This window comes from Gasterosteus aculeatus, chromosome 9, assembly GCF_964276395.1.
Source record: "Gasterosteus aculeatus chromosome 9, fGasAcu3.hap1.1, whole genome shotgun sequence".
NCBI classification, from domain to species: Eukaryota; Metazoa; Chordata; class Actinopteri; order Perciformes; family Gasterosteidae; genus Gasterosteus; species Gasterosteus aculeatus.
Window position 1 is genome coordinate 15,625,828 of NC_135696.1, and position 23,186 is coordinate 15,649,013.

General features: G+C 47.3%; 3 protein-coding genes across 8 annotated transcripts in view; 2 read left to right on the forward strand and 1 right to left on the reverse strand.

The window, feature by feature from the left end:
• Positions 1 to 333: 333 nt before the first annotated feature.
• Positions 334 to 3,511, forward strand: cyp2u1 (cytochrome P450, family 2, subfamily U, polypeptide 1). Its single transcript, XM_040187540.2, has 5 exons — positions 334 to 939; positions 1,294 to 1,944; positions 2,311 to 2,472; positions 2,610 to 2,777; positions 2,867 to 3,511. Exons 1-5 carry the CDS (start codon positions 522 to 524, stop codon positions 3,046 to 3,048), a joined length of 1,581 nt encoding a protein of 526 aa, XP_040043474.2. The 5' UTR covers positions 334 to 521; the 3' UTR covers positions 3,049 to 3,511.
• Positions 2,984 to 7,380, forward strand: hadh (hydroxyacyl-CoA dehydrogenase). Its single transcript, XM_040187553.2, has 9 exons — positions 2,984 to 3,161; positions 4,099 to 4,311; positions 4,990 to 5,118; positions 5,191 to 5,348; positions 5,557 to 5,683; positions 5,917 to 6,006; positions 6,081 to 6,153; positions 6,586 to 6,702; positions 7,095 to 7,380. Exons 1-9 carry the CDS (start codon positions 3,135 to 3,137, stop codon positions 7,211 to 7,213), a joined length of 1,053 nt encoding a protein of 350 aa, XP_040043487.2. The 5' UTR covers positions 2,984 to 3,134; the 3' UTR covers positions 7,214 to 7,380.
• A 1,488-nt stretch (positions 7,381 to 8,868) lies between these two features.
• lef1 (lymphoid enhancer-binding factor 1) overlaps positions 8,869 to 23,186 on the reverse strand; it is a 38,500-nt gene continuing 24,182 nt past the window's right edge. The window contains exons 5-11 of one of the 6 annotated variants that reach the window (XM_040187550.2): positions 22,569 to 22,659; positions 21,466 to 21,585; positions 20,627 to 20,789; positions 19,725 to 19,832; positions 18,051 to 18,099; positions 17,409 to 17,450; positions 8,869 to 10,324 (exon numbers count right to left, since the gene is read on the reverse strand). In XM_040187550.2, coding sequence (XP_040043484.1) covers positions 17,416 to 17,450; positions 18,051 to 18,099; positions 19,725 to 19,832; positions 20,627 to 20,789; positions 21,466 to 21,585; positions 22,569 to 22,659 — 566 coding nt within the window. In that variant the 3' untranslated portion in view covers positions 8,869 to 10,324; positions 17,409 to 17,415. The remainder of the gene's footprint in view (positions 10,325 to 17,408; positions 17,451 to 18,050; positions 18,100 to 19,724; positions 19,833 to 20,626; positions 20,790 to 21,465; positions 21,586 to 22,568; positions 22,660 to 23,186) is intronic. The other 5 variants (XM_078109085.1, XM_078109084.1, XM_078109082.1 and 2 more) reach the window with 5 other exon arrangements.

The window sequence follows — 23,186 nt, forward strand, 5'->3', positions numbered from 1 at the left end:
TTCTCTTACGGGTGCTTTACCCGATATCCACATCGGATCAGAAACTTTATTAAAAACAATACATAGATGTATTGTAAGAGAGTATTTTACTGGAATATTTGTGGAAATCATCTATTCCTAGCTCTGTCCTCAAATACAGCTAATGTGGTCATCGATCATTTCATCTCTGAAATTGTGAATGCCCTGTATCTTGTTGCACTACACAGTTGAAATATTTCTGGCAAACAAAAATAGGCTCTATGTGGAGGGGGGGGGTCCTTGGCTTTCATTGGCTCAAAAATCTGTTGTCGTCACTATCGAAGTTCACCAATCACAGCACGTCACGGCGCCGTCAGCCAATGAGAAGCCAGTAACGGTCTGACTGCTTGTTTTGTTTTTTGTTGCTGTTTCACGACACCACAGGAAGCAGCAGCAGCGCGGTTTAATAACGCTTTCGCGTAGTGTCGTTGTTGACATCGCTCCTCCTAAACATTAAACATGGCGTAGCGTCGTCACCATCGCGGAACTCAACCGGAGACACCATGGCTTCGCTGTCGTGGCCGAGCGGCGCTGACCTGTCGCGAGTCGACGTCGTGGCGCTGCTGCTCGCGTCGTTGTTGCTCGCGTTGTGTTTGTTCGACGTTCACCGGAGACGTCGCGACCTCGCGAACATCCCGCCGGGTCCGACGCCGTGGCCGCTGGTCGGCAACCTCGGCTTCTCGCTCGTCCCCGCTTTGTTCCGCAGGAGGTTCGGAGAGAAACCCGTCGACAAAAACGCCATGGTTCTTTTGACGGAGCGAGCCGCGGTTTACGGCAACGTGTACAGCATGTTCGTGGGCAGTCAGCTGATGGTGGTGCTCAACGGCTACGAGGCGGTCAAGGATGCGCTTTCCAACCACCCGGAGGTGTTCTCCGACAGACCGGATATCCCCGCTATCACCATCATGACCAAACGCAAAGGTGAGCTCGACGTTTTCGTTAAAGGGTGATTTATTGATCCTAATCGGCGGCGTAATGAGAATAATCGCACAACAGTTCACACACATCATGAGACCTTCACTGACCTCCTACCTCTAACAGATTTGCAGATTTCGCCACCTCTTCCAAATGCAAATCGTGTGTAAATGAGTATATTTTACAACGATAAGATTTTCCCTAAATGTTCTTTATGAATGGGTTCAATAGAGCGGGACATATGTGTCCACCGTGCATGCTATAGAACTTTAGAAACAATTACATTGGGAACCCATAAAAGGCGAAGAATGCAACTGGCTAAACACATCAACCCTTTTCTGCTTACATTTGTATTTCCAGGAATAGTCTTTGCTCCCTACGGGCCAGTGTGGAGAAAGCAGCGCAGGTTCTGCCACACCACCCTGCGCAGCTTTGGTCTGGGGAAATTGAGCTTGGAGCCCTGCATCCAGCAGGGCCTGACCACCGTCAAAACGGAGCTGCTGCACCTGAGCAAGAAGTCCGGCGCCACCGGCGTGGACCCGGCGCCGCTGATCAGCAACGCCGTGTCGAACGTCATCTGCTCGCTGATCCTGGGTCAGCGGTTCCACCACGAGGACCGGCAGTTCCGCAGCATGCTGGACCTGATGGATCGGGGGCTGGAGATCTGCGTGAGCAGCCCCGCGGTCCTCATCAACGTCTTCCCGCTGCTGTACTACTGGCCTTTCGGGGTGTTCCGGGAGTTGCGTCGGGTGGAAGGAGACATCACAGCGTTTCTGAAGAGGATCATCGCGACGCATCGGGAGACATTGGACCCCGACAACCCGAGGGATCTCGTGGACATGTACTTGATGGAGATGTCGGCCCAGCAAGCCGCCGGGGAGGAGGACAGCAGCTTCACAGAAGATTATCTCTTTTATATAATAGGAGATCTCTTCATCGCCGGCACGGACACCACAGCTAATTCAGTTCTGTGGGTTCTGCTCTACATGGTCCTGCACCCTGACATCCAAGGTAAACCGATGCAGAAGTCATTTTCAGACTGCATATGCGCCTAGTGAAACGTAGCCCTTTGTGTAGTTTGCGTGTGCAAAATCGACTTCCACGATGAAAGTAAAGATAACTCCAAATTGCCATGTTATAAGCATTGTTATTTCCTGTTGGAAACCCCGAATCGGGAACACTTCCTGGTTAAAGGACAAGAAAACGTTGATGATGCATTTAACCACTTCTCCAATTCTTTCATAACAGCATCGTGCAGCACATCAAACCATCTGACCGCCGCTCTCTAGCAGAAGTGATTTAAACTGGCCCAAAGCCACACTGCTATTCTACTAGTTTGGTATTTCATGTTCTATTTTTCCACTGCTCTGATTTCAGACAAGGTCCAGACAGAGATGGATGAAGTGGTGGGCACACATCGGACCCTGTCTTTGACTGATAAGGGAAGTTTGCCTTTTACTGAAGCCACCATCATGGAGGTGCAGAGAATGACTGTTGCGGTTCCTCTGGCCATTCCTCACATGGCCTCCGAGACGACAGGTGAAGGATCTATTTGCGATTTACTTAAATCCCTCTGTCAATAAGAACTCCAATAATGAAGATCTTCAAAGATGAATTTAGGTGATTTGTCATAATTGCACATCTGATTTGGGGTTTTTTCTCCATTCTTTCCCCAGAGTTCAGAGGCTACACTATTCCAAAAGGAACAGTTATAGTGCCCAACCTGTGGTCAGTCCACAGGGATCCGACAGTATGGGACGAGCCGGACCGTTTCAACCCAGCGCGCTTCTTGGACGAGGAGGGACAGTTGCTCAGGAAAGAGTGCTTCATACCATTCGGGATCGGTACGCCCTTTTTCGCTGATCCGTAAATGCATCCTAGTTGTCCGTGCCCCTCCACCCCTCATTATTGATCCATCCCGTGTACCTTGCAGGTCGCCGGGTGTGCATGGGGGAACAGCTGGCGAAGACGGAGCTGTTCCTGACGGTGACCAGCTTGCTGCAGGCCTTCAGGTTCAGACTGCCGGAGGGAGCGCCTCCTCCCTCACTGACGGGGCGATTCGGCCTGACGCTGGCCCCCTGCCCGTACGCGGTGTGCGTGAGCCCTCGGGGGTGAAACACTGGAACATTACGTTCCAAATAGATTCTCCCTGAAACACTTTTTTTTACCAGCAATGTGGGTAAAGTTGTCGTGGAGAGACGATGCAGTCTGTGCATGGCGGGAGAAAGGTATGTTTCGTTGATTGAAATGTCTGTAGCTCATTTTGCTAATGCTTCTTACTGCTGCATATTGTCTGTTTATCGTTACCATGGCACCATCTAAAGCAGCTTCTAATCCTAATCCTCTCATTTAGGAAGCTGTAAACAGCAGATATTTACTTGATAATCAAGTAATAATTAAGGTGCACGTCAGTTTTATGATAGATGTTTCTGAGAAATTAGCACACAATTATTAGGACATTCGGGTAAGAAATAATTTAAAAATGTTTTTCTTACAGACATGATGAATATATTATTGGCAATATGTCAAAAAGGTTTTATTGTAATTATTATTACCTGAATAAACATTTTGTTCACTGTTTTTGTCCAAAATGGTCATTTTCTAAAAATGTTGCATTGTAGCAAGCGCATATTTTTATCCAAACAAGTAATAGTTCAATGTTAGAACGTTTCGTATTGAAACAAATATATCATGTCAACCTTTTTAATTTCATTCTTCATTATAATCAAATAAAATGAGTACTCTTACTCTGGTGATTTCTCTTACCTGCATACTTTTACTTTTTTAACCTGCAATCTACTCGAGTAATTCCATTTTATGTGACTTTATACTTTACATCTACTCCACTGCAGTTCAGAGGAGCACAATCTACTTTCTACTGAGCTTTGTTTATTTGCCACTTGATCATATTACACAAAACACATGGTCTATTTAAAAGACGTGTCGCTGATACTACACACCACATACTGAAGTTAACCTTAATTTGACTAACTTTAATTTAAATTGAACATAAATTGATTTAGTGCTTTTACTTGCGTGGAGTATTTTGTACATATTGTATTGCATATTCTGAATACTGCCCCTCAATGCCTGTACAATAGTTTTCTGCGGCCTTTCAAGTAACGTTCGTGCACACGTTCACTCGGGAGCGTATCTGTGTTAAAGGTTGCAGCGCGACGTGATCACGTGACCGCCGACCTTCCTTCGCGTGCCCGTCTCTCGGAATCGTCCCGCAGCAGGTTTGACGCCCGTCGACACATCATGGCGTTCTTCACTCATCACGTCTGCAGAGGTTTGTCGTCTTCGGCCGTCAGGAATGTCGCTATCAAACACCTCACGGTCATCGGAGGCGGACAGATGGGCGCGGGCATCGCACAGGTCAGTGACGACATGCCTCGGGTCAGCGGTTAGCCTCCGAGCTAGCACGTTAGCTTCGTTATAAGTTGGTGAAGCAGCAGCAGCAGCAGCTGCTCGTTAAAGGAAGGCGGAGCGTGCGCACATTAGCCAAAAACAACCAGTTGGTTTTCATCAGTCGAAATAGTCTCATGTACAACCGGAAAAGAACACTGTCTTTACAAAGCACCTTCGTTGCACTCGAGTTGTCCAACCTGCAAGACGGGAAATATCGTGGAAGCCTTCAAAATAAAAGCGCGTGGTTGTATTAACGTTATATTTCGTTGAGTGTGTTGTCTCACAGCCACACACTTATGCCACAAGGACGTTGCGTTGTGAAATCGCTCAGTTGTCGTTCATTAAACACGGTTGTACCTTGTGGTGCGACACGAAATAAAACTCGACACCGAGGAACTGCAGGATACACATCCGGCCACAAGGTGTCGCTCGCCTGATAAACTGGAATAGCTGAGCTTTGTTTCAAGTTCAGTGTATTTTATACTATATATTATATGAAATTATAGTGTATATACTAACTGTATTCGGTCTCACAAAACATAGTTTTATTTTCTTGCCTACACTTCAGCATCAGTGTGGGCAAAACAGTCTGACATTGATGGCTATTGGTTATCTGGTTATTTTGACCTGATTTCTTTCTTAAAGGTTGCCGCGTCAACTGGTCACTCTGTGACGCTTGTGGACACAAATGGCGAAATCCTTAAAAAGGCTGTCAAAGGAATTGAAGGAAACCTCAAAAGAGTGGCAAAGAAGAAGTTTTCTGATAAGCCAGAGGTGAGAAAATAAATCTCCACGACGGTAAGAGATTGAAACGTGCTGAATGAACTGCATTTTGGTTTGTTTCAGTCGGGTGAAGAGTTCATCCAGAAAGCCCTGCAGAACGTGTCGACCTCGACGGATGCTGCAGCCGTGGTTCAGGGCTCGGATCTTGTGGTGGAGGCAATTGTGGAAAATCTAAAAGTCAAGCAGGATATCTTCAGTGGGCTCGACAAGCTGGCACCGGCGTGAGCATCGTTACTCAATACCGTTCATTTTTAAATCCAAGAGCAGGTTTTGATCAGAGAGGGAAGTTGTAACGCTTCATTTGGTGGCTTTTGTAAAAGAGAACCAAATGGAAAGTTCTGACGGGCACGATTGCTAGGATTATTAACCGCTGTGTATGTTGTGTTTTATCGATTGCGTCTGCTTTTGCTGCACCGCTCGGCTCTTCAGACACACCATCTTTGCCAGCAACACTTCCTCCCTGTCCATCACGGACATCGCCAGCTCCACCAGCAGGCTGGACCGCTTCGCCGGCCTTCACTTCTTCAACCCAGTCCCCGTGATGAAGCTCGTAGAGGTATGTACGGTTCTTATGAGCGTGCTTGTGTGTGTGGCCAAGAGAGAGAGATATATATTTCTTATTCAAATTTCCTCAGACAACTGAATCAGAAACAAATGCAGGACCTTATTCAAAACCACTCTAATGACAAAGTGAAATTGTCGATTGTGTGAGAAATGCAAACCGGGGATTTGATTGGCAACTAATACTTAATTTGAATCAAAGTGGCTTAAAATATGAATCTTTCACAGGTGATTGGAACCTCAGCGACAAGCCAAGAGACTCTCGATTGTCTCCTGAACTTCAGCAAAGTACTGGGAAAGACGCCAGTGTCCTGCAAGGTAAGATGTGCTTTCTGACGTCGTCGTAGTCTCATTACTGCCCACTCAGCAGCACGCAACCTCTCCTTCTGCAGGACACGCCAGGATTCATCGTCAACCGCCTGCTGCTTCCCTACATCATAGAGGCCATCCGGATGTATGAGAGGGGTATGTGCACCTGCACGGGCACCTGTGGGTCATGTCATTCGTTTAAAAAGTCAAGTTTGGGCATTGTTACACATGCTGCAGTGGCACAAAGATCAACTAATTTTCCTTTTTAAACTGAAAAATACAACCATACGTCTTTTGAAGGTTTCGCTCCTTTCTCAGACATTGAGAGAAGCTTCGATATGTAACTAACTGAATCACACTTTATTCTAACCTCAGAGTAAAACTCATCAAAACAGTCTGATTTGGTCTTTCCAATGTTCCAACTATCGGCTCTGGTTTGATCAGAATAAGGCCTCAATCCACAGAGTTGGAAATGAAAATATCCTCGCTCTACTTTCTGAGGCGTGCTGCGTTTCAAACATCATTAAATATTGAGGATCTATTCAGTATGCTGCGGTACAATGGTGTAGTTTTTGATTTCTCCCCCAGGCCATGGATCCAAAGAGGACATTGATATTGCCATGAAACTTGGCTGTGGTTATCCCATGGGCCCCCTTGAGCTCGCGGACTATGTAGGACTCGACACGATGAAGTTCATCATGGACTGTGAGTAAAACCATGTGGGGAAATATTCGTATGATTTTAACCAGTCGTTACTTGGCAGATTGACTCAGGCATTGTGCTTAAGTACCAATTTGAGGTACAATGGCTTCAGAAATGTACTACTTTTTTCTTTTGAATTATTTGAATTCAAATGAATTCATTTATATTTATATATTAAATGATGGACTTTTTCTTGAATTTCCAGATTACACTTGTTTACTGAAGTGACATTTTTCTTAACAGACGTTTACTTTCAACAGAGTATTTCTACAGTTAGGTGTTAGAACTTTATGTATTTCCTCCACTGGATATAAGCGGAATTTGAAACTGCTCTCGAGGAGGAACGAAGATATTTTGAATGAACTTGACTCGTTTTTGTTTTTGCATGTCTTCAGATTGGTCTGCAGCAAATCCTGAGAACCCGTCCTTTGCCCAGAGTGAATCTCTGAACAAGTTGGTTGCAGAAGGCAAATTTGGTAAAAAGACAGGAGAAGGATTCTACAAGTACAAGTGATTTCCTCACTTTAACGCAACACTAGTCAGAACTTTGGAAATTGAAAAAAAAAAAGTGCCTCCTGTAATAAATGCCGACAATTTTAGTCTGTCAGTCCATTTTGTTCTGGACGTCTGCTGGATTACTTTTTGTTTGTGTGTGAAGACATTAAATCGGATCAAATGAAATGTTTCAAACCCGTGTGTTTGTGTTTCCCATTAGATAAATCAAGGTCAAAACTTTCAGAACCCTTTCAGTAACAAATAATAAAACACTCGCATTGGTTTACCTCAAAGAACGGGAGCGCATGATTTCCTAATTCAAATCGATACATTTATTTGTAACATAAAACGCTTTAAAAGTCCTGCTAGCGGCTGTGACCCCACCCACCTTACTGGGTACATAACGTTAAGCCCGTAGCATTAATGACACTGACAACTTTTATACAAAATGTAGTTCTCATTAAGCGGGAATGAACGAGTTAAAGTCATTTGTTCCAGGCTGTGAAGGTGTTTTTTTCTAGTGGCCACTCGATGAACTGCAGCTGGTGGCTCTTTTGCGTTGGCGAGGTTGCTGCTTGGTTTTATATCGTATAAAAGTATGTAGGTCAAATATTAAATTTAAATTAACCAATTTGTTTATCTTTGCTCACTGTGTGTTAAGTTACCTTGAATTCATGGAGGATCCAGGTTTAACAACCGCAACACTAAGTTAACTTAACCGTAATATCAACAATGAGCCCGTTTGAGAAGTCATGTACTTAGTTTTTACTTTTCTTTTCTTAGTGTGCAGTGTCACCAAAATCGTATTATTTAAACTATATCACTACCGTCATATAAACGTGTGTCCGGATTAATCGTTATAGAAACTCTCCTCTTTCAGCATTAAAATGGTTTCACCTGCTTGTACTATGAATCTCTGCGTATGCATCATTGAGTACAGTTGAAATATAACAGCAAAGTAAAAGGCGTAAACAAGACCGCACCTGGACACGTACCCCCAACGTACTCTTTAATAAACTCAACCTTTTTAACTCAATGGTCTATTTCTGCTATTGGTACATGTTAAAGATGTATTTTATTATCATAATTAAGACTTGAGATGGACAATATATTTCGGGTTGTGCTTGAAACAAAGGCAACATTTAGGAATGTATACATACAACTTCAATGCCTAGAATGAATCATTTGTCAGATGCCTTTGGGAATCTTTTTAATGTTCCTATTAGGCTGCAGGAACACAAGATGGTGCTGTTTTACTTGGAATGATATCCTCCAGAGGCACAATTCAGCCTTGCCTATAAATAAACTTTGCCTCTGATCTTAGCTTTTTAATAAAAAACATTCAATATTCACTTGTTATCTTAAGAGTTTTACACTATTTAAAGTCAAGAGACAATCTTTACATTGAGCGACAGAGAAAAGACCTCAACCTGTAAACTGATCCAACTGATAAAAGATATTTATACTCACATGATGTAGATCTCTTTTTATCATCATCACCACAATAATACAGTATTAATGTAGCCGCAAGCGTTTGGGGGTTTTGAGGTTAAGCTTAGTTTCCACAAGGTCAAACATGTTATATCGAATGTGTTTCATCTGCTTCACACCATTTGTAAATATATAGCATTACCACATATGCATGAACTCCTTCTCCAAGGATGACACACAGACTGCTACATCTGGCACTTTCAGCTCGCGTCTTTCCACCACACAAGTGATCAAATGAGCCAATGGTGCCTTTTTATTTTTCTTACCAAAAAACATGTTGAAACAGTTCAAATGTGACCACTTGGGAAGCAAAATGCTATACCAAGATGACAGTGACCCGAAATATGATAATTAAAAAAAAAAGAATTCATCAATTAATACTAAAAGAGAGCATTAAAATCATAATAATGTTACAGAGATGCCTGCATGGAATAAAACAACATGGCTAAAGACCACACTATTAGCTACCAGAGAGAAAAGACAAAGGTCCATTGCAATAAAAGAAAGACTGCCAAGTGCTGGGGTAAATATATATATCTGCTTCATTTGTCATGTTTTAGAACAATAAAATATAGGCCTCTGAGCCGTCACTCGCCTTTGTCCTAATGTTGCCTGCAAAAATACCAAGAAAATTGACATATCCTGACAGTTTTAAAAAGTACACATACTGAGCATTATTTTACATCTGAGAAGGATTCGAGGTCACTATTTGTTACAAATAGTTATCAAAAGAAGCCTTAAGTTTCAATTTTCTGCAAGATGCTTCAACAAGAAAAATGGCTTTCCTGTGTCCAAAGCTTAATTTTATATATACCACTATATAAAAAACAATATTAAAAAAAACACTAAAATATACACCGAGATATTGAAACAAGGGTTCAGGATACAAAAAAAGCATTCAAAATCAAATTCAGTCTAAAATGAAAAACAAATGAAAACAAACAAACTAAAATGGCGTCTCGACGATTCGAAGACAAGATGAAATTCCTCCGGCTTCCTTAGTGCAGTCTAAAAAGAGGTGTTTGGTCAGTCGGGCAAAACCCTAAATGGTCTCAAAAATCCAGGGAGGGAGAGAGAGAACGGGGGGGGGGGGGGGGGATTGGATGTGGGCCTGACGAACTATACAAAGAAACCAAGGCGACAAATAACTTACGGTGACTTGGAGTGTCGGAGTGTCTGGGCGGTGCAGTGGAGGTGCATCGGGACTATTGCGGCAAAGCTGATTGTAAAAAGAGAACTGACGAAACACAGACGACAAATCGATGTTTTTTTTGTTTGTTTTTTTGTTGTCGTTTTTGTTTTTTTTACGGTGAGACAAGGTGGTTGCGTGAGGGTGCTCCAGCTAATCATGATTGTCTTGTTCAGTTCAGTGTCTCTCTGGTGGGCGCCTTCAGGACGGGAGGAGAGTGCAACAAGTGAAGGGTTTTCTGTGGAGGGGGTGGCAATGTGACCGTGTCGAAGGGGTTGGGTGGGGTTCGGAGAGAGACGGGTGGAGGGGGAGTGCGGCCCTCTGGAGAACTGGAGGCCTCAGACGGGAGATTTAAGGGTCTTCGTGGAACCTAGCAGGCCTCCATCTCAAGCAGAGGGCCCGTAGCTGCTGCCTTCGCTTTGCATGTGGAGAAATTGTCCCGTTTTCCTCCTGGGAGGGAAAAGCAGAGCAAAAACAAAGACAAAGTTAAAAAAAAGAAGGAAAGACTTTTAAATCCAAACAAACTATGAAGTCACTGCATCTGTATACCGACAAAAGGAAAAGAATGAGCAGCGCATCGGCGACTCGCACCGAAACACTGGTCCCACGCGCCGCCTCGACTCACACGGGACACGTCGCGACGACTCAGAGTGACTCAGGCTGATCACCTGTCCTCACCGGCCACGCCTTCTATCGGTATCCGCCGTACATCGCCGCAGTGTTACAGCTGACTGAAGGAAAGCCTCTGCAGCTGCGTCGAGCCGAGCTACAGAGGGGTCATAGGTCGGTGACAGGATGTGGGCCGGGCCCAGCTTTGATCCAGTCCAACGCGGGGTCGCCGTGACCCAGCTGGCAGTGCTGCGCTGGTCTTGGCCCCTCCCCCCACCCTGACTGACTCATACCTCCCCTCTCTCGGGGGCGTTTGCCCGATTGTTCTGGCCGACATTGAGGCTGCCGCTCCGGGTGGTCGATGGGAAAGCAAGACGGGGAAGCAACTCTCCACACGGGAGGATGGCTGCGTCGACCCGGTTAAACGAGCACAGTTTTACGGGGGCCGCGTTGGTAATTGGTAACCTGAACCAACGTCGTTCAGGTGCAGATTGTTACCCGACCTGCTCGATCCACTTCACAGGACTCACGCAGAATGGTTTGTCACGCCGCAAAAGTGCTCTTTTCCGCTGTCGTGATGTGAGCTCGGGCTAACATAACAGAGTTAGCTTCAGTTATTGACAAGCCGAGGAGAGGTATTCTAGAGCCGAGCGGCATCAAATGGAATATGTGATCAAAGCAGGCGAGGCAGAGGTGGATGGTTGCCTCCTGCCATGCTTTGTAGAGACGAAAAGGAAAAGGAAAAGCAGCGGAATCTGTTTTGCTTTCCTCTGGTGTCTCTTTGTAGGAGACAAGTCAGCTGATCCTCCACCGCTCGCTGCACCTTAACACCACCCTGCTTCACCACATGTGGATGAGAGGGGACGGGGGAGGAGAGTGACCCGTCAGCAGCACAAAGTGGAGCCTGAGAGGGGGGGGGGAGGGAGAGAGAGAGGGAGGGAGGGGGGGGGCTGTCGCTTTTATTCACCTCCGCCTTTTCATCCCGGGATCTCAAAGCGGACCCGCACGCCCGGGACTGCACCCTGTTTCCTGGGGAGCATTTCCCCCCCCCCCCCTCCTTCCACAGACATGAAAAGCTTTGGCCTTCCTGCCAGGGGAAGAGGCCCGAGGGTCTGCGGGCGAGAAAGTGCACGTGTGTATGTGTGTGTGCGTGTGTGTGTGTATATGTGTGTGCGCACAATTCAAAAAAAAAAAAGGTTGGTGGTAACAGCAGGGATGTGTACTGCGTGGTGGTTGGTTGCGGGGGTTTTGGAGGGGGGCCACCGGGCCAGCTCTTCACAAGGTCCAGCCGACACAAACACTGGGATTCAGGAGCAACTTGACCCCTCCTCCTCCTCCTCCTCCTCCTCCCCTCGACATTAGCACTCAGGAATGCCGCCTAGACTTTTTTTTTTTGCAGGAAATGAAACGCTCCTCTGTTCAGAGAGCTAGCAAAAGTTTAGCCCCCCCCCCACACACAACCCAAACGCCCTTTTTTCTCTCTCTCCTTTTCTGCAGCAGGGGGGGGGGGGTGAGGAGTCGGACCCGCTCCTGCCGAGCTTTTTGAAGTGTGGGAGGTTAAGATAACTGGCACAAGCTCGCGTCTCAATCGCCGCTTTCACCTCCCAGGCCAAAATCAAAGCGGCCGCAGATGAGGCCCGCCTGCCTCGCAGCCCCCCTAACCTCCAAACCCACCGACGCCCCCCCCTCAGCTCGCCCTTTACTCACAGCTCTGGGCTTTCTTTTGGTGCCATTAGAGAGGAAAACACCGCTGACAAATCACTCTAAAAATAAGCGGAGTGGGGAGAGGTGTCTCCAGCAGAGGAGGGCTTTACCGTGGCAGAGACTACAGCCAGTCAGGGAAAAGACTGAGAGACGGACACTTCATTTTGTAGATATGGCCATCCTTTTTTTTAACTTATGACAGTTGGGAGCATGGTGATATCGCAGAAAGAAGTCTGACTGGGCAACAAAAGAAAGTCACAGTCACGTGATTTAACTTTATTTGGAGGGGAGACACAAACTCCTCAACGATTGACGTAACGAGTACAACGTTACCAAAAGGTACAATGCGGTCAGGTCGAGGTTGCGAAAAGGTTCACACTAACTTTTTTAGTATTTTCTAGTATCACTTGTACACCAACAAGGATGAAGTACAATTCACATTGCACCAATACTTTAAGTCTAATTCCTCAATGTGTAACACGCGTGGCAATAAATGGCTTCTGATTCTGACTCTGAGTTGCAACAACCATCACTGATGACCGTCGTGTGTTCGGACGGAACCGGTTCAAATCGGATGGGAATATTAATGATGCCTCCCTTCTTAATCTCAACCTGAGATCCAGGGAACAAGACGTGCCATAACTCCGTTACATCATGCAGCGAGGTCAGCCCAGTCCGGCTCAGACCAGCTCCAGAAAGTATAATTGTCCCCACATTTAGAACAAAGTCTCGTGCGGCGGTTTGTGTTGGCGCGGCCGCGGCCTGGAACACACAGCTGGTTTTGGGGACACGGTTTTCAAGGCAGCCTCCTCTAAATACATCTGTAGCAGCACCGCTTTTAAAGACACAGAGGGGAAGGGGGTGGGGGGGGGGGGGGGGGGGGGGGGGCAGGGAAATAAGTTTAAAAAAAAGTAATAGCACCTGAAAGACAAAGCGATGTTTGAAACAAAACGCTGTGCACTGTCAGCGCATTCCTGTAGCACATAAAAGAAATCGCTTCTTAAACATTTTTTTTAAAGCTGCTATCAAAAGGCAGCTCGGGGGATGTATCTCATACACGGGGTGGGTGGGGGGGGGGGACGGTGCCTGTGTGTTAACGTCTGGAGAGGAGGGAGGGGTGGGGGGTCTGGTTGTGGTCAAAAGGGGGAAAAAGGGGAGGGGGAGTCACCAAAGCCCCAAACCTCAGCCATGCGTGGGTGAGACTGTGGGAGTACAGGATGGTGTGTGAGGAGGGGAGAGGGGGGGGGGTGTTGCCCACATCTGAGGCGGCATCGCTGGGGGCCCGGGCAGCTGAAGTTTGGCTGCGTGCCCTCGAGCGGCTCAGTCTGAGCCGCTGCAGGCCGGGGGATGTCGAGAGATGGTGGTGTGTGCGTGTGTGTGTGTGTGGGGAGGGGGGGGGGGGGGGGGGGGCGCACATTCAAAGAGCCGCCGCAATTGCTGCCGCTTCTGCTGTGGTCTCGCTTCAAAGGCCCCCACCGCCGCTCGTATTCAGCGTCGGGACGGAGGAGCAGGAAAGAAAAGAGATTGTACTGCCGCTGAGGTTTAGCCCCCTTTAACAATTGCCCCAACGAGTCGAGTAAAATAAAAAATAAACACTGCTTCCTGCAGTTCCGCCGTCCTGCTGATGCATTGGGGGGGGGGGGGGGGTTCCTTCGACTCAAAAGATAAGCATTTCCCCAGGGGAGCGTCTGTCAAGGTCACATATCTCACCTCTTTCAAAGCGTTGGGGAGGTTGAGGGGGGGCCGGGGGGCTGATAGGAAGAAGAGAAGACATCACAAAAAGAGACTGGACCCTCATACTGTTACTGCAGCTGACCAAACCTCCACACAACAGGCCCGTAACTCAATCAAAACACGTCTCCAGCCCCAGTCTAAACAATGGGAGCACTGCGGCTGCATGTCTCACGTGTAAACAAAGACCTTTAAGAGGGTTGTCCCCCCCCTCTTCCCCAAGTGTCACGTAAGGTTTGCCGGGATAATAAAACCATGTCGGTGTACAAGATTTGTGCTTCTAAGCTAAAACCACATGCTTGAATTACATGAAGCTTGACGTGCTGCCACCCTCTGGAAGTCCACACAAGTGCTGAGAGGGTCATTTCACTTCACAGAGCGGCCTTTGTGGAGGTCAGGGGGAGGGAGGCGAGAGAACGGGAGGACTGCGGGGGTCAATATTTCCCACCCACGGAAACATTAGCCGGGTGGGGTGCGGGCTGGATTGCTCTGATTTAAGCCTAAATTCCCCCCCGCCTACCACACATATTTCTTCATGTGTGTGAAAAAGCGCAGTTTGGGAAAAACATCCTCCCGTCTCCTGTGCCCTTGTGCTCAAAGCGAGACCCACAGTCTGTTTTGCAATCCGGATTCCTTTCCCAATTATCCCGGGTCACTAATAAGGCGGGGTGCGGAGGCACTGGGCTGTGCCGCGGTGGCCTGGAGGCTCGGTGCCAAATTGAAACGACTCGGGAAAAGGAGGACGGCGCCGAATCTTGCCTAATTGCAGGCGCAGTGTGTGGCTGGCTGCTCAGATGTGCGAGAGAGTGATGAGGGTCTGAGAGAGAGAGAGAGAAGATGAGAGGCAACAAATACAGAGAGAGAGAGAGAGAGGGGAGGGGGGAAAAGAAAATGGGAGATGGAGACTGAAGGATGAGTGGCAGTCGAGAGTGATTGGGTAAACCGAGAACTCCAGAGAATAAGGGATTTTCTTTTTGCCCCTTTTCTTACGCTCCCTTTCCACCCCTCCCTAACACACCCGTGCCCTCCTCTTCCTCCCTCGTTGCTCATCAAAGTCTTCTGACAGCTGACTTCTGGCTGCACACATCAGAGGGAGCGGAGCCGGGGCCCCGACCGAGAACGGAGGGAGAGGGAGGAGAGAGGCCACCAAAAGCCCCCCATTTACTTTCATGCCCAAGCGGACATGAGGTTACAAATGACCCCTCACTGCACTTGGCAGACTTTACCAATTGTAAAGCATCCTTTTATCCCGGATCATGTGATTAAAAATGCAGCCTCTTGCACAAGTGTTAAGGGGGCAGATCGGCTAGGAGAGACAATGATTTTGTTGGACAACAAAAGCGCACCTTTATAAGAGTCCGGCCGAGATGACTCGGGCGCGGTTTTATGACAGTTTGCAACTCCAAGGCCCTTTCTAGGGCGGATTAAAAGGCCACCTTTGTGAAAAAAAAAAAAAATCTGCAGCGGGTGAATTGGGAAAAAGCCTTGAGGGCATGTGTGTATGTCTCGGCCAGATAGCTATCTCAAAAGGCTGTGAATCAGCAGGCTTAGTCACACAAAAGGCTAACAGCATGAGAGGAAGGGAGAATGAGACTAAATAAAGACGTGTGCAGAAACAGCGAGGAAAGGCGGTGTTTCCAGTTCGGGTAAGGAAAAAGGGGTTTGAAAGGAAGACAACGGAAACTCTTAATTTTTTTACATTGTCAGAGTAACAACTTCTCCGAGGGCCGCTCCACTGTGGTGGGAGCCCCCGTGTCTGACATGCTAAAGATAACAAAGAGGACCGACGTCATGCCATAAAACACTGCGGCGCCGCTCAACTCTCGGTTTGCCTCACAGGCAGAAAAACTCAAGAGCAGAAAGCCATAAAACATGTCGAAAAATGAAGTGGTATTAATTGAAAACGGGCCTAGGCGGGGGCGTTTTCGCTTTATTATGCTGAATGATATTCACCGCGAGTGCACAAGCGCTGCAGATGAAATCAAAACGTGGTAAATGTGTAGCAAACAAATAGGTGCTGAAGTTGTGTCTCCGCATTTACTCATTAACAAACTTCCTTTCAGATTTCTCATACGGCGCAGAGGCGGGGTAGAGGCTGGGGCAGATGAAAAGAAATAGACAAACGAGTTCATTTAAAAATGTTTTTCGGCGTCTACACCGAGCTAACCTCAATCCAGCTCTTTGGGATCTGCATAAATTGAGGGCTTGGGGAGTTGTGGCAGTATCCTTGGTATTATGCATATTAGTTTAAGGCTGTCACTGAGAATCAGCAAGGGTGTCCATCCCGCTGCGGCTAGGCGCTGCTAATTATTGGATCAGAGATAAAGTGCTTTTTTAGAGCCTGCTCTCTCCCAGCTGTTTTTTTTTTCTTCCGGCTGTGGGATGAAAAAAAAATAGAGAAAGAAGAAAAAGCGGCCCAATTTTGGGTTCAGGGAGAGCCACCGGGTCAGGAATCGATCAAGTGGAAAACCTTTGTCTGGTTGGGGTGATTTGGACGTAAGACCAGATTTGTCACATCTGCCCGGCTTTTTCGGCTGCCGAAAGGGAGCGGAACAACAGGATGCTACCAGACTCCCAGGCAGGGAGGGATGGAGAGGAGGGGAGGGGGAGGGATGGAGGAGAGAGATGGAAAAGCGAAAATATCCAGAGAGAGAACGGCAGACTGAAAATAGAGTTGCGTTTGCCCCACATTGAGAACGCTAATCCTTCTTTCAACAAAACCAAAAAAAAGGATAGGTGACAGTTCAGTGCGGGTTTGACGTGTCATCTGAATCAATATATTATTAACATGTAAAAAAAAAAAGAAAACGACTACCGAGTGCCTTTGTTATGAAGGCATTATATACACCGTGAAACCCCAGATACCATGAAATCGTGTTAAGGTAGAGCATCTCATTAAATTGCTGCCAAAAACGCTGCTGAATCCCGTTCCGCCTCACAGAGATGCAGAGAGAGACAACACATGTCGTCCATATGGGACCGAGTGCTGACGTCTCAGCGTCCAACAGCGGTGAAAAAAAAAGTCTGAGCGACTAAAAGTGTTTTCAGATGTATCGTTTGGTCCATGTTTAGAAAACACAGACTGGGCGAGCTGTCTGATTTATTAAGCAATAGCCTCCAAACCCCTTCTCATTAACGCGTGATGAAAGAGAAATAAACCGCCAACTGCTGACACAACACCAAAACCTTTAATCCAACCAGTGCACCAAACAAAAACATTGGATTGACCCATTCCGTGTTCACACACGCATACATGCACACAAACACGGAGAGAAAATCCAACGGGTCATTGTGCTGAGGCCATTGAGCGGAGCACAATCCCTCCTCAGGCCTCAGCACCACGGACACAATGACTATGGCGAGGTTAGGGTGGACCTTTTCAGGATTAGTCTGTGAGTATCTACTCTAAAGCCGGTGTTTAGCAGATTGGAAAAAGACTCGGCAGATATTGAACTGATCAGACAGGAAGGGGATAGAGGGTTTGTCTTACCATATTCTCAGATGTACGCCGTTTTCATTCTCTGGCCTGTACCTGCAGAAAATTGCATCTTTTAAATTTGTTTTTAGGTTGTTTTTTTGGGCCTACACAGTGTACAGGCCAAAAAAAAAGAAAGAAATGACTGACATTTTACTTAAAATGTAATTGTCAATGGATTAGAGTTGCAGTTGCAGAGAGGAGGCTCATAAGCGCAGCTAAACAAGGTCAGCAGAAAGACACACTGTAGTGCAGCAGGCAGACAAACAGTGCAAAGCCCAGAGTTGGTAAGTAGTCATATAGAATGGACAGACTAATCCCAAAGTAGGTGTACTTTTTGAAGACGGGGATGAGAGAGAGGCAGTGGACAAATGGATTGGTGGGATGAACACAAAGAAAATCCACAAGAAAAGTGTGAGAAAGAATTTGCTGCCTTCACAGAATCAAGCCAATCTACTGAAGCCAGAATGAGGGCAGTTGTGTCGGTGTGAACCTGCACTTGTCAGTTTTACAGGTATCTGTCTCTGACTACTGGGATATTTGGTGTTTTTGTTTTTATCTAAAGAGCATGTATAGAAATGCAGCGAGATACTTTACACACACACACACACACACACACACACAAAAAAGGAAGCAACTGAAGGGACGTGTGCTTACCTGGGGCTGATTCCTGCATCTTCTCCCTCTTCCGCTTCTTCTTCTTTCCCTAAAAAATATACAGAGGAACACATAAAGTGTGGCTCCAGCACTCACGCTCACTAGACCACTCTGATATCCTGCTGCTGACTGCCATGTTCACTCATCCCCTGCTGGGCATCCAACCAGCATCCCCTGGCCTCCGGACTCCACCGCAAACTGCCGCGCTGAGAGGGAGCGTGCACCGACCGGGGGGGGCGTGCGCTGACATTGGAGCTTTCGGCTGCTTCAAGAAACAACTTAATTTCACAAATTGGCGCGCCCCTTGTTTTTGAGCTGCGACCATCCCGGCAGGATGGAGGCGGCTCGTCCCGTGTGCTTGTGACCCGTCTGCGTCATCTTTCCACTTCCTTTGAAGTCCCTCTGATGGCAAATATTCACGTGAAGTGCAATTAAAACTGCTCCACTGTAATTAGGCTGCTCGGGCTCGACGGCTGTTAAGAGTGCCACTCTTTTCCCAGCGAGGTGGTGGGAGTGCGTGAGGATTTATAGCTTATGCTAAATCCCGGGCAGGGAGGTGGGGGGGACTATAGGTATAGATAGCAGCGTAGTGTCGTTCTAGTCAAATATGAGCAGCGCTTTGGTTTCCCGCTGCAAAGTCTGCTAATCCACTTATTCATGAGCTAATCTGCCTTCTACTGCTGCGGCAGACGGGGGAGAAGACGGACTAAGCGAGAGTGGGTGAGAGAAAGGACGAGAGTGGGGGTACACAGCGAAAATTGTGAATGCCACTCGCTCCGGTCCGTGCCAGTGCGCCGCTCATTTCGGGTGTTTCCAGGCACGCTGTGCTTTCTGTGTGCAGCTGATGGTTTTATTAGTGGGAGGGGTCGCAGAATAGCACCGTCAGGGCCGTGTTCCTGGGTGAGAAACCGTCTTCTTTTTCTTCTTCAAATATGTTTGTACTGACGAAGCTGGACGTTAAACGGGAACGGTCACTAGCTGAGGCTGTGTATCTGTAGAGAGGGTCACCTCTCTCAGCGGGGCAGTTTGGCGGTGGAGCGGTGGAGGCAGAAGGAGGGGTGAGGGATGCTGTCGGTGTCCGAGGGGAGGCAGATAAACACCACAAAGCGCTTTGGTGGTGGAGTGAACGTGAGTGCCGGAGCCACACTTTTAATAAAGGCTGGTGCTCTCTCTCTCTCTCTCTCTCTCTCTCTCTCACCAACTCATCCACGCCACATACTCGGGAGACAGACCGGACAACATGCGACGCCAATGCACAAACACGTAGGCATGCACGCCAGGATACATGCACCAAATAAACATGCTGCATCCTAAATGCGGCTGAACCTCCCACATTGACCCACCAAAAGGGGCAGCTAGAGGAGCAAAGGCGTGCTGCCGCTGAACGCCATCTGTTCGATCCAGAAGCTCCACGCTGATATCAAAGACTAGCACAACCATTACCTGGCAGTTTTTCCTCTCACATGTAATCACATATATGACATATCGGGCTAAAACAAACAAAATGCTCTACAAATGGGCTTTGTTAGCACGCAGTGTGTGTGTGTGTATGCGTCACTATTGTGTGCCATTTGAAAGTCATGCAACGCTGACACAAACAAACAACATAAACCCAACACACACACACACACACGCACACGTGCACCTCTGCCGATCTGTTCTGTTGATACTTACATAGTTATCTCGAGCGGACCAGCCTGGGTAGAGCTGCATGTGGAGCTGCCGTTCCTTGCGGGCTAGCTCATAATACTTAGCTTGCTCTTCCCGAGATAAAGCATGCCACTGTTTCAGTACAAGGGAGATTAGGAGAAAAAAAAAATAGCATACAGTCAATTACTTGCATGCAATGTTCCCTGCATAGTGACGTGTGCTGGTGTTTTAGTTAAATGAAAAATAAAAAAATCTTCAACTCGCAAACGTTTGGTCTTAAAAAAAAAGGGGGGTTGGGGGGGGGGGGAAGAAGGGGGCACATGATGAAGAGATTAATATGCGCCAGAGTCAGAGGGAGGCAGAGAAGAGAAGGAGGAAAAAAAACAACTTTGATTTCATATCAAAACACTGGTTCCAATTTAGCGGCGCTTTTTATTCAAACTATGTCAGCGAGCAATTACCCGATGCAGGCCACAAACCGGGCTTTACTGTGGCTGGCTGCCTCAACCGCCAGGCCTATTCGTTAAGGCTTTTAACATGGCTCCGTGGTTCCTCTTCCTCAAAAGGAACAAATCTCGTCATTTCCAACCGTGCCATTATCCAGGCATATTTTATTAAGGCCAATTTGATTAAATGTCAGCTCGATAGGCAGTACGTAGCTGTGCTGCTGAGAGGGAAGTAATTGGCTTGGGCAATCATTATGACAATAATCACGACTAGTTCGTAAAAAGGCTGTATGTTAACAGAGTGAGGGAGCGTTTGTACTTTTTAAACTAATTGGGCCTGGGAAGTCGGTCTACGCGGTATCGTTACAGCCACAGCTTGAACTGTGATCTCCTGGGGATTTGCCTCAGATCAACGGCAGTGACACAGAGTCCGGGATCGGTTCTCGCCGTGCACGGACTCGCCTGACTAATTTCACCTACCCTCCGTCCCAGGATCTGATTGATGGCGGCGCTCTCCTTCAGCGTGCACTCGGCCACCACGTTGGCGCGCATTTCTTTCATGTAGAGCATGAAGGCGTTTAGCGGCTTCTTGATGTGCGGTCTTTTGGGCTCCTGCTCCTTTCTCTGTTCGTGCTGGGGCTTCCTGTAAGGAAAACAACACCAACAACCAAACAGATGGAGGTAAAGAACAAATAACTTTGAAAAATGAGAGCATGAAAGAGCAAAGCAGCAGAGGGGGCGACAAAAGTAGCGAGGGTCTGGTTGCTGTCAGCCAATGGCGAGGCACGCAATGGGCCCCCGCCTTTTTAATCAGTCGCAGGCCTTAACGCGGGGAGAGAGATTACTTCACCAGTAATGGCAACCAAACCCTCTCGTCCACCGCACACTGGCAATCGCTTAAAGCCCAATGCTCACACTCAAAAACGCCGCCACTTTCTAACGAGCTTTTTTTGATACCAGTAGAGTCTCGGTGCTGGGATGGCCATGAATAATGGAAATGTCGGTGATAACCACTTCAGGGTCCTCACACTACTGGGGATGTGAAATCATTCCATCCGAGCACAGATCTAGGACGCGTATCAGTTGCTGAGTGTTAAGTGTGTTGTGATCCCTGAGGACAAACGGAGCGTGGGCCTGTTATCAGCGGAGCCCGGGCCCCCCCGTGCTCTCTCCCAGCTTTTCCCCGCTTATCTGTTCACATCAAGGGAACGAGAACCAGGCTCCGACAGAGTGGTGGCGGAGGGCACGAGTACCTGGAAGTGTGTCGTTTCGGCACGTGCGAGTGTTCGGCGAAGGTATTTTGCGTTTGCAGGACTCACATGTGCATGATGTCGGTTTCATGCAGAGGCTCGTGTTTGACCTGTGGGTTGACGATGGCCGGGTGGGGGATCCCTGTGGCGTGGGGACCTTGGGGGCCGGGCACCATGTGGTGTGAGAACCTGCAATAACAGCAGACAGTTGGCTTTGATTAATTAAAAGAGGACCAGGGAGGACAGTAGCATGGAGGGGTCCCCTAAATGTCAAGTGGTCAATAGGTGGTCAATGTCAATAGGGTTAGTTAGTTATTAATTATACTATCCTGCAATATTAGAGCAGAGGGACACGTTGATATTGCTTCATACCAGGGGATCACTATCGAAAGTTTGGGTACTACTATTTTTTATGATTGTTGGGGGATGATATTAGTTTGTTTTGCACTCAGTAATGTTGACTCGTGGTTGGGAGAGTTTCCCTGAGTTGTGTTCATCTTCCCTAGTGAAGATAAAGTGAAATACAGGTTAGATGACTAAAGAGACTTCATGCAGTCTTTTGAAAAATTTGTTTTATATTTTCAGAACTGCTTCGAGTATTCATTTCTGCTTAACACGTTTTTATGCTTTTCCTCATTGGCTCACAGCTTTTGCAATATATACATATCTATATATCTATAGATATATATCTATAGATATATAGATACCCAAGTCAGATATAAGGAGGAGGAAAACTGAAGAGATTGAGCTTCAACTGTCGCCTGATCCCCTACCTTACATCTGGCTTCACTCAATGTATGCCACAAAGACCCAACTTTACAAACATCATGTTGACACATACAGGAAGCACAAAGAGGGGAACACATGTTTGGAACAAACAAGAGAGAAAAAGTACAGGAATAGACAAGGCTGCAAAGAGAGAGAGAGAGAGAGAGAGAAGCACTCCCAGGAAGCTCTGATGGTTAGGGTTATATGGTTACGCCAGGACATATACGCGGTGATGTGTTTGACATCTGCCGGCACACAGAGGGGCCTGAAGCAGACCTCCCTGTACGCGGCATTTCTCCCCTTAAACCCGGCACGGTGTCGGAGGCGAAGGGACGGGGGCCGCAAACGCTCCTTGTTCACATGGATCGACTGCGCGTGCTTTGGCTTCGGTCCCTGTGACTCACCATCCCAGCGGGGGCGTGAGCTGCCCGACTCCTCCGGGGGACAGGGAGTAGAAGTTGGTCATGTCTGGTCCCTGGTGATGCCTTTGCATTCCTAGACACGCAACAACACAACAGTTAAAAAGCGTTGAGGTTACACTTACAGATCTGCATTCTGTGGGTCTGACAAGGACTACAGAGAAAGTTGGCAGAACGACAGCAGCTCCCGCAGAGTATGAACAACTTAATTGTTAAATCAACGTGTTACCATTTGTGGCCAGAACCTCTAAATAGGATGAGCTTGCAAAAGGACCAAAAGTTTGAATTGATTAATTTGTCGGGTCTTGTTATAATATTCTTTGAGCCGATTACGATTCAAGTCATAACTTTGCCAATTGTTTCGTGGGATATCATTAGTGAAGATTCTATCCCTCTAAAGCCATTTCTCCTTCCCCTTCCTGCTCCGCTAATAGTCCAGGACAGTGCACAGTGTCGGGGCTTGAACACGCTTCTTGACCTCACATTATCAATCTGGAAGAAAAAAGGATCCCCTTTCCCCCGCTTAGCTGGAGTCCTTCCAGTGCGTCTCCGCATCTTTAAGCTGGTTAATTGAGGCTCCGTCTTTGTGTCTGCGGCTTTCCC

Excerpts from the sequence above, each read along its gene's own strand:
- hadh (XM_040187553.2), top strand. The coding sequence starts at position 3,135 with ATGCAGTCTGTGCATGGCGGGAGAAAG. Across the intron at positions 5,684-5,916 it reads CCGTGATGAAGCTCGTAGAG|GTGATTGGAACCTCAGCGAC; the intron begins GTATGTACGGTT and ends AATCTTTCACAG. Across the intron at positions 6,154-6,585 it reads CATCCGGATGTATGAGAGGG|GCCATGGATCCAAAGAGGAC; the intron begins GTATGTGCACCT and ends TTTCTCCCCCAG.
- cyp2u1 (XM_040187540.2), top strand. The coding sequence starts at position 522 with ATGGCTTCGCTGTCGTGGCCGAGCGGCGCTGACCTGTCGCGAGTCGAC. Across the intron at positions 1,945-2,310 it reads CCTGCACCCTGACATCCAAG|ACAAGGTCCAGACAGAGATG; the intron begins GTAAACCGATGC and ends CTCTGATTTCAG. Across the intron at positions 2,778-2,866 it reads CTTCATACCATTCGGGATCG|GTCGCCGGGTGTGCATGGGG; the intron begins GTACGCCCTTTT and ends TGTACCTTGCAG.